At 51.4% G+C, this 15,691-nt stretch overlaps 1 protein-coding gene across 1 annotated transcript; it reads left to right on the forward strand.

Annotated features, from left to right (window-relative positions):
* The first annotated feature begins 13,727 nt into the window (after positions 1-13,727).
* LOC109945291 (transcription factor PCL1) lies at positions 13,728-14,760 on the forward strand. Its single transcript, XM_020551135.2, has one exon. The coding sequence runs from the start codon at positions 13,834-13,836 to the stop codon at positions 14,608-14,610; it is 777 nt and encodes a 258-aa protein (XP_020406724.1). The 5' UTR covers positions 13,728-13,833; the 3' UTR covers positions 14,611-14,760.
* The last annotated feature ends 931 nt before the right edge of the window (positions 14,761-15,691 follow it).

Here is a 15,691-nt window from a genome sequence, read left to right on the forward strand (position 1 = left end):
AGGCGATGCGGAGTTCGTCGTCTTCCGGGGCTGAGCCCGAGTCCGAGCCCTGGGGTCGGGCGAAGCGGAGTTCGTCGTCTTCCGGGGCTGAGCCCGAGTCCGAACCCTGGGGTTGGGCGAAGCGGAGTTCGTCGTCTTCCGGGGCTGAGCCCGAGTTCGAGCCCTAGGGTCGGGCGAAGCGGAGTTTGTCGTCTTCCGGGGCTGAGCCCGAGTCCGAGCCCTGGGGTCGGGCGATGCGGAGTTTCCTATGGCGCCTGAGGCCGGACTTGGCTGCTGTCAGCCTCACTCTGTCGAGTGGCACAGCAGTCGGAGCGGCGCAGGCGGCGCTGTCCTCTTGTCAGGCCGGTCAGTGGAGCGGCGAAGTGACTATGGTCACTTCGGCTCTATCGACTGAAGGGCACGCGTCAGGATAAGGTGTCAGGCCACCTTTGCATTAAATGCTCCTGTGATACGGTCGGTCGGCGTGGCGACTTGGCCAAGGTTGCTTCTTGGTGAAGACTGGGCCTCGGGCGAGCCGAAGGTGTGTCCTTTGCTGGAGGGGGTCCTCGGGCGAGACGTAAATCCTCCGGGGTCGGCTGCCCTTGCCCGATGCTGGGCTCGGGCGAGGCGAGATCATGTCCCTTGAGTGGACCGATCCTTGACTTAATCGCACCCATCAGGCCTTTGCAGCTTTGTGCTGATGGGGGTTACCAGCTGAGATTAGGAGTCTTGAGGGTACCCCTAATTATGGTCCCCGACAATACTGTTGGATCCTAGGACCACTGGGTTGACTGAAAAATCTATTCCCTGAATCTTGAGATTAACATGGGGGCATGAGTGTGTGGCCTTCATGTCACCTCTCGGTGAACTAATGTGTAACATCTTCTTAAGGGGGTACTTAGGTATGTTGTGTTTTTCCACAAATGACTCAATTATAAATGAATGCGATGCTCCAGAGTCAAATAAAACTGATGCGGGTATGGAGTTAACAAGGAACATACCATACACCACGTCGGCATCCTCAGGTACTGATTCTGCGGTGACGTGATTGACCCTTCCTCTACTCTGGTTCTGCGGAGTCTTGCTCTGTGCAGATCCACGAGCGGGGGTGTTCTGGTCATTTCTCTGGTTATTGTTTTTCTGGGGTGTCTGCTGGTTGCGCCTTGGGCAGTTATTAGCATAGTGGCCTAGCTCACCGCACTTGAAGCAGCCATTGGGGTTGGACAGGTGCGTTGTTTCTGGCCTGCGCGTTACCGGCGCCACCTTGACGATTCTGTGAATTCCCACCAGACCTCTGGTTGGTCTGAGAGTTGCTCCTTTGTTGGTTCTGGCTTTGATTATTTCTCTGGCCTTGCTGTCCAGAGCGTTGCATCTGATAATTGTTTTCACCCTGATTTCTAGAGCGGAACTGCGAACCTTGAGCGTTGTTCGGGTGGGTGTTCCTGCTGGACTGACCTTGAAATTTTCTTTTGTGGCCAGATAGTTCCCTTCTTTTGCTTTCAAGGCCAATTGCCTTGTTCAGCAGTGTCTGGAAATTGGGGAAGGTATGACTCTGAAGTTGGTAGTTTAGAGGTCCAATCAGTCCTTCCAAGAAATGCTCTTGGTGCTTCTCATCTGTATCCACCTCTTCTGGTGCGTAGCGTGAAAGCTGAGTAAAGCGATCACGATACTCACTGATAGGCATATTCCCTTGAGTAAGGGAAAGGAATTCCTTCTTCTTCAACTTCATAATTCCCGAGGGAATATGATGGCGCGGAAGTTCGCTTGGAACTCCTGCCAGGTTATTGTATCCGCGTTGGGGTGTGCCGCTGTGAAGGCATCCCACCAGTCGGACGCGGCTCCCTCGAGTCTTCCCGAGGCGTACAAGACCTTTTCCCGGTCGTTGCACTGGGTAATATCCAACTTCTTTCCAATGAATTTGAGCCAGTCATCGGCATCCAGAGGATCAACTGCATGAGAAAATGTTGGCGGGTGATGACTCATGAAATCTCGATGTTTATCTCTGGTCGGGGTGCATACTGCTGCTGCTGCTGATGTTGCTGATTCTGTTGAAATTGTTGAACAACCGCAGTGATTCCTTGCAGAATCTGCATCTGGGCGGCAATGAACTGTTCCATGTTGGGGTTCGGTGGTGGTGGTGGTATCTGTTGACCACGCTGGTTCCGGTTGTTGTTGGGTCCTTAACGTGCGTTCACCATCTGATTGGTTAGGGAGTGAAATCCTTAGAGAAGTGGGGAGTAGAAAAGATTCTAGAGGGGAATTTCTTAAGTTTATGTTTTTTTAATGCTCTTATGGCTATCAGACCATTGCACTCAAACAAAAATCCAACTCAAACATATCAAACATCACCATTATATTGTTGTTATTATTATAGTATAACACAATTTTATCGTCTACCGCGTCTAGCTTATTTCAATAAACTATCCTATCAACCTAAAGGAGTATGGTGATAGACTCAGGGGTTCCATAACAAAGCCTTCCAAAAAGAATGAGGATAAGGCAGAGAAAGACGTTTCTTCTTCATCATCCAAAGGCGGGGTAGAGGGTGCTGGCCGATCTTGAGCAACATAGGCGATACTTTTGTAAGCAGTTCTTCTGATAGCAACCTTCCGATAGACGAGAGAAAATCAGACTAGAAGAGTTGAATATAAAGGAGTTCAGTTTTGAGATAAAATAAGTTTTTTTATGGAGGAAAATAACTCAATTTTTGAAAGACTAACTAGGCTTTCCATTTCTAACTAGTCTAACGACCTAGGGTCAGCATAGCTTTGATACCACTTCTGTCACACCCGGTTCCAGGGGGTAGAACCGAGCGCATACCATATGTGTGTCAGGATCCATTTCCACACATATGTTGACGTCACAAGTGTAATATATCAAAAGACAATGCAATAAAGGCGTAAAGAGAGAGTATAATACTTTATTACATCATCTGCATCATTGTATCTTGAACAAGTATCACATCAAAATAAAGCGGAAATAAATAACAGGGGCAATCTCCCACAGGAAGATGACCGGCGCATCGTTAGACTTAGAATTCCTCGTCGATAAAATCTCCATCGAAGTCTCCAGCATCACCCTCTGATCAAAATATTGGCAAGGGTGATCTCACTTATGGTCGGGGCTCAGCAAGTGGGGGAAAATTAATGCAGGTATAACAAGGTGAGGCTAAGGTTGAGCAGTAAGCATTTTAGTTGGTCAACATTTTATTAACAACACTTGTCTTACTAATAAGTGTGAATCCCGAATATCCCATTAAACAAAGGAATATGAATATAACAAAAACACTTAAGTGAAACCACTTAAGCAAATTATTGGCAGATCATCGGATCTCAATTTAATTCCATCTTCAAGTTCAATTATCATGTGAGGAGTCTAGGTCGCTCATAACTGGGAGCACGGCTGATATATCAGTTTTACACTCTGTAGAAGTGGTACAACTTTACCCACAAGTCATGTATCCTATCTAGCCCGGGTTGATCGGACCCTTAAACACTGTCGAGGTGAATGGCTAGGGATCCATTATGAGGCTTTCACAAAATACACTTAATACGAAGCAACCCGCTAAGGTTTCTAAAGACGATGGTGGTGGCCCCCTGGGTGAGGTACCTTAGACAAGAATACGTCCCCATGTTAACGTGGGCTGCCAGCACCTACCTCTCCCCCTCTTGCCCATATTTCAGGTAAGGTTGCCAGGCACTAAGCATATAAAGCTAATTACCAAAGCCAGAGCCATGATAGCACTCGTGGTTGCACTGTTATCCTGGGTGGTCACTTCATGTTCCAATTAATTTGAAATAATGTTATCTTAACCATTAGGTTAATGTCATAATTGCCAATTTCAATTTTGGAACATTAATAACAATTAACGAGTGACATTAAAATCATTAAGTTGAGCGGTAGCACAATTTGCAAAGCTTAATAATTTCCTAGGGTAAACAAGGAATACAGTTGGTAAATCTAGGAAATCCTTAAATAGGTAAAACCCATCAAATTATACATTATATCAAAAAGTAAACATTATTATATGCAATGAGCGGGTACAAAAAGAATATGCAGAGGGAGAATCCACTTGCCTTGCTCAAAAGTGTTTGGTGGATCGTCCTCAAACGAATTCGGATCCTCTACCACACAGTCGGCTTCTAATAGAGTCGCACATCGCACATACAAAAATAAAACATACACCAATAAATAAACACGCACCATTACATAAACATACACCATTACATACACATTAACATATATCGCACTTATCACACTTTAAATACGTCCTAAACACGTAAATACTTATTAATTCAATTATAGCTATTATTGTGAGTCCTAATGATGAATTTATGAGTAGGTGCAATAAACACAGTTTTAACTAGTATTAATATATTTTAACATCATCAATGAAATTAAATGATAATTATCGTCTTTAATACTAATAAATAAATTAATAACTTTTATCCTTTTTATTTCTAACTTAAATTATTGAGTATAGCCAAAAATGAATTTAACATTCTAAAAATCCCTATAAATACTAATTGAACTTTTTATAACACAAGTGAGGTTATTTTGACATAAACTAGTATTTTGCTTACTCTAAAAATTTAAGTGCTCAATTTGCGAACATGTTTATTTGACTAGCAAAAATCTATTTTTCATCCTACTAATGATATTTTCTCCTTTCTTTATAAAAAGAAAATGATAATAAAATAATTAGATAAATCATCTAGAAATCCTATATTATTCATATGACATGAGTTCTATACCATTTTCTAAATCCATTAAAATGCACCTATAACTATAATTCTCCAAATAGATTCTAAAGTTTATTGTGACCAAATTCGACTACAAAGTTTCCTATCTAGTATTTTTATCACCAACGTGTGACTACTAAATCTACATCATATTTTTCTAATCCAAAAATCAATGCCACGACTAACATGAAATATCACGGTGTACTAACAATCGCATATATCTATCAAAAATTCCATAACGCACATACACATAAATTGCGAATCACACGTGTTCATATTACAACAAACTAAATATACAACTCATGAATCGAATCAAAAAGTATTTTATAAAATACACAAAATAATTTGGGTCATCTTCAACCTTGGGTTCGTGCGTGTGACGGGGAGGATTCGACGGGGTTCGGTCGGGTGGAGAAAAGCAGGGGCTCGACTACGGACGGCGGATGGCGAGTACGTGGCTCCGGCGACGAACTGCGGGCTCCGGTGAACTGCGGCGATGAACGGCAACAAACGACGGCGTCGACCAGTGCACTGGCGAGCTAGAGAGATGGGGCGAGCTTGGGTAGGCAGAGAAGGGAGAGAGACTCTGCTGCCTTTTATAGAGAGCAGGAGAGTCGGCCAGAGAGAGGGAGGGGTGGTCGGCTATTCAATGGGGCGTCGTCGGACTTCATGGCGCCATTGATGGCTTCGGTTACTTCCCAAGGCATTAATGGGGAGAGCAATGGGGAGGAAGAAACGGTCGCAGTGATGATCCTTAACGCAATGAGCGAACGGACGTGCGGGTCTGCTCGGGGTCGCGCGCGTCTAGGTGTCGGGCTCGCGGCGCTTGGCTCTGTCGCGGGGCTTCGGGTGCGGTCGACGCGGGGCGGCATCGGATGGCGCGCGGTAGAGCGCGGAGGAGAGAGATAGGGAGAGAGAATCAGAGAAGAGAGAGAGGAACACAGGGCGGCGACGGCTGTTTCAGCTGGGAGAGGGAGCCGGCGGCTTAGGGAATAGATGGACCCTTAGTTGGGCCGGCTAGGGTTAGGGTTTTTTTTCTTTTTTTAATTCCGAAATGCATTTTTAGATAGCTCAAAAATCCCTAAAAATTCACCAAAGTTATCTATAAATAAAATACTTGTTTTTAGACTAATAATTATTATATTATTTAATTATTATATTATTCACTAGGATTTTTCTTTAAAAAGAATCAATAATAAACATCCGATAATCAATCAAACGCATACAAAGAAAATGATCAAAATGCAAATAAATAATTAAACACTTAAAAAATTATTACCCTAATTAATATAATAACTAATTCATTTTTTAGTTGATGGCTTTTGTGGTGTTACAGCACCCGACCCCACCACGTGGACGGCTCAAGGGGCACCACGTGGCGAGAAAAGATGATACATCCCAGGATGTATCAGTCGGACCGGACCTCCGCGAGGAAGCCCCGGACCCCTGTACGCACAACTCAGACCCCCGATTACGGTCCGAGACTCCCAAGTGAGCATGCCGGGTCCCTTGGATGGGGTCCAGATCCCTCCGAGTAAGGTTCGGGCCACAACGTGGTCCTGAGACAAGGGATACCCTGGCGTAAGCAAGGGTCCGGTACTGGCACGTGTCCAGGCCCTATTCTATGCGCTTGCGCTCCCCACTCAGACGGAGACCCGATGCTGCCACGTGGCTTATTGCCCGTGACATAAGCCAGCGGACGGAGCCTGACGTAAGGCCTCTAGGCCGTGCGGTCTCTGCATTTATTGCGGAGAGGACGCGTCGCCTGTCCACCCTGCTGACAGGCGATGTGCCCCCTCAACATTTAATGTGTCCTGTCCACTCCGCTAGCAGGTGGCGCCAGGGCCATCCTGCAGACGGCGCTCCTGTCCAGTCCATCGTCAAACAGTGCGCCCGTGCTGCACGGCGCACTGCATCCATCATCCCTTATACGAGAAGCTTCCCCTGCACGCCGATGCTACACAGATCTCGGATGTCAGGGCGCAAGAAGATTGCTCCAGTAGCGAACATTAGTAGCTCCAAGTACTACATCCGTTATGTTCCTGGGCCCACATGTCGGGGCTCAGTACCCTTGTACATGCCCCCCTTAGCTATAAAAGGGGAGGCATGCAACGTTACAACACAGGCTCTCTTAGACCAAACTTAGACAGAGACTCTCAGCTCTCAAGCTTTCACAGCAATCCAACACACAGTGGAGTAGGGTATTACGCTCCGGCGGCCCGAACCACTCTAAATCCTTGCGTGTTCATGTGCTCGGTGATCGCTTAGCAAGACAGGCAAAACACTTAAGCCCCTTCCTCCTCTTAGGATTTAGGGCGGGTGCATTCCGCCACCCGGCCAGAGAATTCCCTCTCCGACATTTGGCGTGCCAGGTAGGGGGCTAGGCATTAGGTTTTTGCTTGTTTCCTCGCTCAGCATAATGGTGCAAATCGTTGAGCACCGCGCCGAGACTTCAACGGATTTCCTGGTGGAGGAAGAAGTTGTTTCTTCCACGCCACAGGTTCCCAACCGCCCAGTGTCGGGCACTGCTGCTGTGCACGCTGCACGGCAGCATACAACTGTGCAGACATCCCGGACTCCGTCGGGAGCGGCTCCGGGAGCATTGTCAGCAGCCAGGGAGTTGCTGCATCACCCTCCAAGCTCCACGGTCTCACTGGGGGCCATGAAGCAGTGGCGAGACGACGTCGACCGGCTGCTCGGCATGGCACATTCTACCTCGACCAGGTCGAGGCCACAGTCATCCCGGTGCCAACATGAGGCGTCGGGGTCTGTGCACTCACCCTCAATGAGGGGCGCACAGACCAACGACCTCCGGGCAGAACTCAACCGCAGGCGTGCGGGAGAGGACGCCTGGGTCTCTTTAGAGAGGGCGCGCGAGCGCCTCCAAAACATCGAGGGTCGCAACCTCGATCAAGACTTTGCTGTGGTAGCACCGCAGGCCCCAATGGGCACCCGGTCCCAAGCGGGTGTCCCCTTGGCCGGTGTAGGCTGCGCCGCTCCCGCGGATCATCTCCGCGCGACATCATGGCCATCCAAGTTTCGGCCACACCTGCCGGAAAAGTACAACGGTACGTCAAACCCATCGGAATTCCAGCAGGTGTACGTCACCGCTATCATAGCAGTAGGTGGAAACACCGATGTGATGGCGACATATTTTCATGTCGCCTTGTCTGGACCTTCCCGGACTTGGCTCATGAACCTCGCCCTAGGGTCAATCTACTCCTAGGAAGAGCTCTGTGCGTGGTTCATTGCGAACTTCGCCAGCGCTTACCAGTAGCACGGTGTGGAGGCCCACCTCGATGCGGTAAGGCAGGAGCCCAAGGAGACTCTCCGAACGTTCATCTCCTGCTTCACCAACGTGCGAGGTACTATACCTCGCATTTTCGATGCTTCCATCATCACGACCTTCCGCCAGGGAGTACGTGATGAGAAAATGTTGGAGAAGTTGGCCACGCATGACGTGGAGACTGTCCCCACATTCTTCGCCCTGGCTGACAAATGCGCTAGAGTCGTTGAGGTCCGTGCATGGCACTCAGCCCCACAGACCGGGGCTGCCCAGTCGGGTGGCTCGGGTGCCATCCCCTGGGACGGTAAGAAGAAAAAGAAGAAGGACCACGACCACCAGAAGCCGTGGTCCACCGCTCTAGTCGTTGCAGCCGCGACCGGGGGCCGGGGCGACTGCAACAAACGCCCACGGCCGCAGAGGGGTAACAGCGGCCCATGCCCTGTGCACCCCAATGGTCGCCACAGCGCCACGGAGTGTCACGAGATCATTGACCTTGCGAAACACGTCAGCGAGCGGCACGAGCAGTCTTCCAAGGACGGCTCCCCACCTCGTCGTCGACCTGGCAAGGAAAGGGTCGACGACGGCGAGGTGGCCGCGGCTGACCGGGACCTCGGGTATCAGTCACCCGAGAGGGACCTAAAGGATGTCTTAGCCGGAGATTCCTACTCCGGTGGCGATAACTAGATGGACCCCCAGAGGGACCCCGTACTCCCCGGTCTACGGGGCCGAAGCTTGCCTTCCCCTGGAAACCCTTCTGGACTCCCCACGGTTCCAGGCTTCTGACAAGTCCATGCAAAAATGGCTACAACATGAGGACGAGGGCTCCCTCATCAAACGCAGATGGGAACCCAGGGTCGGGACCTAGTCCTACGGCAAATACCAAACCAAGAAGGGCTCCGCAACTCTCCCCCAGCTGGGAAGGACCCTTCAAGGTGACGGGAATACGCCGACCCGGGGGTGACTACCTTGCTATGACTGAAGGAGTACCTCTTCCTGACCACTGGAGCATCTCTGTAAGTTCTATCCATAAGAGCAAATCTGAGGGGTCGAATTTTTCTCCCTTTTGTAACTAGTTAACGCATACGTGTACGTCAATCCGGTGAGGTCCGCCCTCATAAGCCCGGCCTGTTGGTCTGCACCCATGCATGACAAGTTATAAAGAAAAGATTTACCCCCTCAGATGTGCCTCTATGATAGTTTTATCCTACTGCTCCATGGTCTTACCTTGCAGTTTTCTGGATGTTATTTTATCTAACCCACCCAAACAGTCCCCTTTCCATCAGACATAATGACATCCGAATTGAACAGCCAGGCTTGCAGTTTAGGACCTCTCTGCGAAAGCAGGAGGGCCCGACAGCCTGGGGGTCGGTTCTAAAGAACGGGTGCCCGTTCCATGGGGTGGTCCGGAGCCTGTGTGGCCGCTTAGCCTGGTCCCGTACCCGAAAGCCTACACACTCCACCACTCCATGACAGGTACCCTAGTATTTGGAGCTATAAGTCCTGTGGGTCCGGTAACCTGGGGTCTGGAACTAGAGAATGGGCACTTGTCTCCTAGGATGGTCCGGAGCCCGTGTAGCCGCTCAGTCTGGTCCCTTTACTGTGGGCCTGTACGCTCCACCATTCTGCGATGGGTGTCCTAGTACCTAGAACCACCATCCAGGGGGTCCGGACGCACAACTTGGCCTCCCAGACTAGACCCTGCAGGTCCCGAGCATGTATCAAAGGATGGCTAGTGTCAGATGGTGGGTTCTGTGGGTGTACTACTAATGCTCCCTAGCCGAAGCTATGTGCAGGCCCAGGTCCCAGTCAAGGCTACCTCCTAGGGGCCATTGCCAACTATTTCTTAGGTATGCTGGTCTGTAGCCTCGACAAATCGAGCCTACATCCTAGGGGGCCAGGTACCAAGGAGGAATCGGTTACACAACACACAACAGGGACAAGTGGTACACAGATAAGTGCTAATACTGCTTGATAAATAGTACTCAAAAGTACCTTACAAAAAGCAAAAGTATTACATCCGCCTTCAAGTGGAGTCCTAGCTCCATCTCTACTCTACAGGTATGAACTACCTCCACACCAGTAGGGTCGCATTGGAAGCTAGCTCCGAACGGCTCACCAGCGGAGGCGACCACCTCTGCACCGACGGCTCGCCAACGGCGACGACTACCTCAGCTCCGAGCGGCTCGCCAGCAGAGGCAACCACCTCTGCACCGGGCAGCCTCACCAGCGGCGGCGACCACCTCTACGCCGGACAGCCTCCCCAGTGGTGGCGACCACCTCAGCGTGCGCGCCATGGCGAAGAGGTCCTCGCCTCCGTCCTCCTACGGGGGTGAGGACAAGACCATCCAAGCCATGGAGCTAGGAGCACGGCGGAAGGCGGTGCTTGCGATCTGGCCGAGACCACGTAGCCGAAGTTTGCCTCCTTCATAAGGCTGGTGATCATCCTTTTCCTATGAATGCTAGGGGAAGAGGCGGGCCACCAGCCCATGTGGGAGGTGAAGCCGCGGCTCAGCTCGCTCTCCACCACCGTGAGGCTAATGAACACCCTTGAAGCCAAGCACCGGTGGAAGAGCGCCGCTCCTACAAGGTCGCGCACCTCTAGTAGAGGAAAGACAAGACCGGTAGCACCGGCCCGCTAGGGAGGACAAAAGGCACGAACTCTCTAGCGGCAAGTTCATCGGGGTGGATGACGCTGGCGCAAACCCTTCCGCCGAGCGCCGGCGCATTCCATCCAAGCAGGCGGTATACCATTTTGAGCACTCACTCAGTCTGGGCGCACTCGGGATGAAGTCACAAGGCCATGGCAAACTACGGCAACGCGAAGCAGAGACCTTGAAGGCAAAGGGGCACAGAGAGCTCGGAGGTGAAAGGACACCGCGAGTGGGAGAGAAGCAAGGCATGGCTGCTACTCGAGGGATGAACCCCTCTTTAAAGGCAGACTCCCCTGCTCCCGCCTCGAAGCGCCACGAGAAGCCTCCCCCAATGCACACCGGGGTATCCATCCCATGACACGAAGGCTCGGTCCCACAGGTCATACAGCTGGCGCGCTGGCCTTCGAGTGCGAAGAAGGCAAACCGCTGCACAGGAAGCGTGCTACCGCCCCGCGGTAGTGCGCCCCCTTCATCTTCGCCGCGACTAACGGTCAAGAAGGCGAACCACCGCACAGGGAGCATGCTACCACCCTGCGGTAGCGCACCCCCTCGCCTTCGCCGCAACCAGTCGTCCAACCTCTGGCATGGGGGCCCAGGCCCACGTGTCATGCACCTGGTGCGCCGGTTTCTATGTGCGGAGAAGGCGAACCGACGCATGAAGAAGCACGCCACCGCCTGCGATAGTGCGCCTCTTCGCCCCCGCCGAAACCGACAGCCCAGTCTCTAGCACGGGGGCCGAGGCCCACGAAGTCATCCTCCTTGGGTGTCGGTTCCTGGGTACAGAAAAGCCGAACCGCCACTCGCGCCAGAACCGCGCCTCCTCGGGACCGCCGCAGAAGACGGAAAAATTAAATTTTCAAAACCAATGCAGCGTCTCGAGGCACCCCGTGTGTGGCCTAACAAAACCATTAAGTGCGGAGGTCGCGGGTCAGTCAGCCACGGGGACAGGCGTGGCAGTCAGCGTGACCAAGGGTGGACCGGTAGTAATTGCACCAAACGGGCGCGCAGAAGCAGCGAGCCAATCAGTCAAACTTTGGCCCCACCTGCAGGCTCGTATCCTCCCCTGAGGCGGGCCCGGGGGCCACTGTTGGTACCCTGAATCAGGGGTACCCCTTACTATAGTATGAAGACACGGTGCCCATACGGCGATCTCTAGCCGCACGGTGAACAGCACCTGACCCCACCACGTGGACGGCTCAAGGGGCACCACGTGGCGAGAAAAGATGATACATCCCAAGATGTATCAGTCGGACCGGACCTCCGCGAGAAAGCCCCGGACCCCTGTACGCACAACCCGGACCCCCGATTACGGTCTGAGACTCACAAGTGAGCATGCCGGGTCCCTTGGATGGGGTCCAGATCCCTCCGAGTAAGGTCCGGGCCACAACGAGGTCCCGGGACAAGGGATACCCTGGCGTAAGCAAGGGTCTGGTACTGACACGTGTCCAGGCCTTATCCTGTGCGCTTGCGCTCCCCGCTCAGGCGGAGACCTGATGCTGCCACGTGGCTTGTTGCCCGTGACATAAGGCAGCGGGCGGAGCCTGACGTAAGGCCTCTAGGCCGCGCGGTCTCTGCATTTATTGCGGAGAGGACGCGCCGCCTGTCCACCCTGCTGACAGGCGATGTGCCCCCTCAGCATTTAATGTGTCATGTCCACTCCGCTGGCAGGTGGCGCCAGGGCCATCCTGCAGACGGCGCTCCTGTCCAGTCCATCGTCAAACAGTGTGTCCGTGCTGCGCGGCACACTGCGTCCATCATCCCTTATACGAGAAGCTTCCCCTGCACGCCGGTGCTACGCAGATCTCAGATGTCAGGGCGCAAGAAGATTGCTCCAGTAGCGAACATTAGTAGCTCCAAGTACTACATCTGTTATATTCCTAGGCCCACATGTCGGGGCTCAGTACCCTTGTACATGCCCCCTTTAGCTATAAAAGGGGAGGCATGCAACGTTACAACACAGGCTCTCTTAGACCAAACATAGACAGAGACTCTCAGCTCTCAAGCTTTCACAGCAATCCAACACATAGTGGAGTAGGGTATTACGCTCTGGCGGCCCGAACCACTCTAAATCCTCGCGTGTTCATGTGCTCGGTGATCGCTTAGCAAGACCGGCAAAACGCTTAAGCCCGTTCCTCCTCTTAGGATTTAGGGCGGGTGCATTCCGCCACCTGGTCGGAGAATTCCCTCTCCGACAAAACATTACACTTTATCTTAGCCAAAAGGCAGAGAAACATATGAGTTGAAAAGGGACTCGATCTCTTTTTTTTATAGATCACTCGGTCGCTCGTCATCCTTCAGTTAGTGAGGTGGTATTATATGGGAGCGTTGCTCTGCGTGTGACTTCGTGTCATGTTGGGCTTGTGTGGTTTCTAACAGCCTATTGGTAAACGAGAGGAAGGAGAGAGGAACAGACCTACGCGCTTCGTGCGTGGCACACGAAACTGGTGCTTTAAAGGAGTATAGATGTGATCATGTTTTTCTCGTTGGGGATGTGAATCTATTGGGAACCTAATACCCGAATAGGGATGTATATGTGATGAATCTTATACCAATGATGGGTATGAGGATGAGTACAGCTTCATGAGGATGGGGATGAGGTATCTAAATCTGGTGGAGAATTCTCTATGTCAGATATGTAATTACTTAGGGTGACTATGTGAATGGATAAGAAAAAGGCCCATTTCCTTCCTGTTTGAATATTTTTTGTTGTGTACCGGTGGTCGTTTGATTTTCTCTTTTTCTCAATAATATATTATTACCTCCGTTATTGAATATTTGTTATCCGCTAATTAATTTTTAACTAAAATATGACAAATAAAAAAATTGGAGAGAGTACGAGGCTTATTGGATGATGAAAAATATCTGAAGCGAAGCTAATACTGGAGTTGCTAGAATCTGATTCTAGTCCAATCTAGTGTACCGTGTGTATAGAGAAAGAAAGAAGAGGAAAGAAAGAAAGCAAAGGCGAAAGGAAATATCTCGAGGTTGGGTGCCACGGGAAAATATCGCGATCCACGTGGAGGCGGAGGGGATCTAAAAATCCTATCCTCAAGTGCGCTTTTGCCCTTTATTCCCATTTGGCCCGTTAAATTATCTCCGACCCGATCCGACCCGACACACAAATATCTCCACCCCTGTTCCGGCGACGACTACGATTTGGGAGGAAGGTAAGCGAATGGGTGAGGAGGCGGTCGACGACTACGAGCTCCACATGGTGTGCTACGGCGGCGGCGGCGGCGGCAGCGAGGACGAGCGCGTGATGGAGTGGGAGTCAGGTCTCCCGGGCGCGGACGAGCTGACCCCGCTGTCGCAGCCGCTGGTGCCGGCGGGTCTGGCAGCGGCGTTCCGCATCCCGCCGGAGGCCGGGCGGACGCTGCTGGACGTGCACCGCGCGTCGGCTGCCACGGTGTCCCGGCTGCGTCGCGCGCCGCCGCCGTCGTCGTCGGGCAGCGGAGGGAGCTCCTCCTTCGCGCCCTTCCATCCGGCGGCGAGGGGGGACGAAGGGGCGGACTCGTCGGCGGCGGGCGGCGGGGCGGCGGCGACGACGAACGGCAACAATAACATGAGCAGCAGCAGCAAGCGGCCCCGGCTGGTGTGGACGCCGCAGCTGCACAAGCGGTTCGTGGACGTGGTGGCGCACCTGGGGATGAAGAACGCGGTGCCCAAGACCATCATGCAGCTGATGAACGTGGAAGGGCTGACGCGGGAGAACGTGGCCAGCCACCTGCAGAAGTACCGCCTCTACGTCAAGCGGATGCAGGGCCTCTCCGACGAGGGCCCGTCGCCGTCCGACCACATCTTCGCATCCACGCCGGTGCCGCAAAGCCTGGTGCATGAGGTGCCCATGTACGGCACCATGGCCAGCGGCGGACAGGCGTACCACAACCACAACGGAATGGGAGGAGGAGGGTACCAGTACCAGTACCATCACTACCACCACGCCCACAAATGACTCTTCTGTTGGATTGGATCCCTCAATAATCCCATCGATCCTTTTGGTTTTGGATCTCTTGCTAATTCAGTTCTTCGTGTGAGCGGTAAATGGATCTCTTTTAAGAAATAAAGAAAGAAAGATAAGTTTCTTTTCCCTTTTCAACAAAAATGCCCTTCACTTCTTCCTTGATGATTGAACCACGAATGTTCATGATTCTTTTATCGAGACAATAAAAGAAGAAGAAAACGCTGCGCACAGTCGTTAACCAAAGCAGAGGTGGAGCTTTGGACATAGCTGAGGCAAAAGCAGAGGAGACACAGAGATGGTACATGTTCATGGACATTGATTATACGAGCTTACACTAACAACTCTTATTTTCAGCGCTAAGAATTCGTATAAACAAGATTCCTTTTAAAACCTTAACTTTTTTCCCGTGTACTCAAGATAGGTTGTCAAAAAAATGGGGAGATTGAAAGCATTTAGACCCTAGTTTAGTTTTAGCGATTAATGATAATATAAGATTATTATGAGTAATGAGTGTTTTGCATAAATAAGATAAGTTATGTCGCAATATTGTAAGATGATTGTCTTGGAGTCCTCCTCCTTACCTTCGTTCCGCACGTTCCTATTGACTTCCTACTCCTTGGGTGAGGTCCTCCATATCTTGCGGTACCCTTTAGCCAGAGTAGGTGAGACCCCTCGATCCTTTGCACCATACCTTTCTCTTGTAGTCACGCATCGATTGGTTAAGGGATTGTTAATACACCATCCTCTTTTCAAAGGCTTACAACGCTCCTAGCATGTGAAGTCCCTTCAGAGGTGCATGATCCGGACTGTCCTAACCCGACACACCTGAGTTTTTTTTAGGCCAAGTCGACAGATGAGACTTGGACTAGGATTTGATCAAGGTGCTTGGTCGAGGAAACTATGTCGGGGATCCTTTAGGTTTGCTCGGACCTATCCTAGTTAGGGTAGTTTGGTCGGGGGCTAGGTTAGATTGACCGGGTGTGCTATGGTTGGGTCTAGGTTGGTTGGGGTGTCCGAGCTCGTTCTGATTTGGTCGAGGAGGGTCTGGTCGGAAGATTTTGGTTGGGTTACC

Source organism: Zea mays, chromosome 3 (assembly GCF_902167145.1).
Source record: "Zea mays cultivar B73 chromosome 3, Zm-B73-REFERENCE-NAM-5.0, whole genome shotgun sequence".
Taxonomy (NCBI): domain Eukaryota; kingdom Viridiplantae; phylum Streptophyta; class Magnoliopsida; order Poales; family Poaceae; genus Zea; species Zea mays.

Bases quoted from the DNA above. Each gene is read 5' to 3' on its own strand.
- LOC109945291 (XM_020551135.2), top strand. From the start codon at position 13,834: ATGGGTGAGGAGGCGGTCGACGACTACGAGCTCCACATGGTGTGCTAC.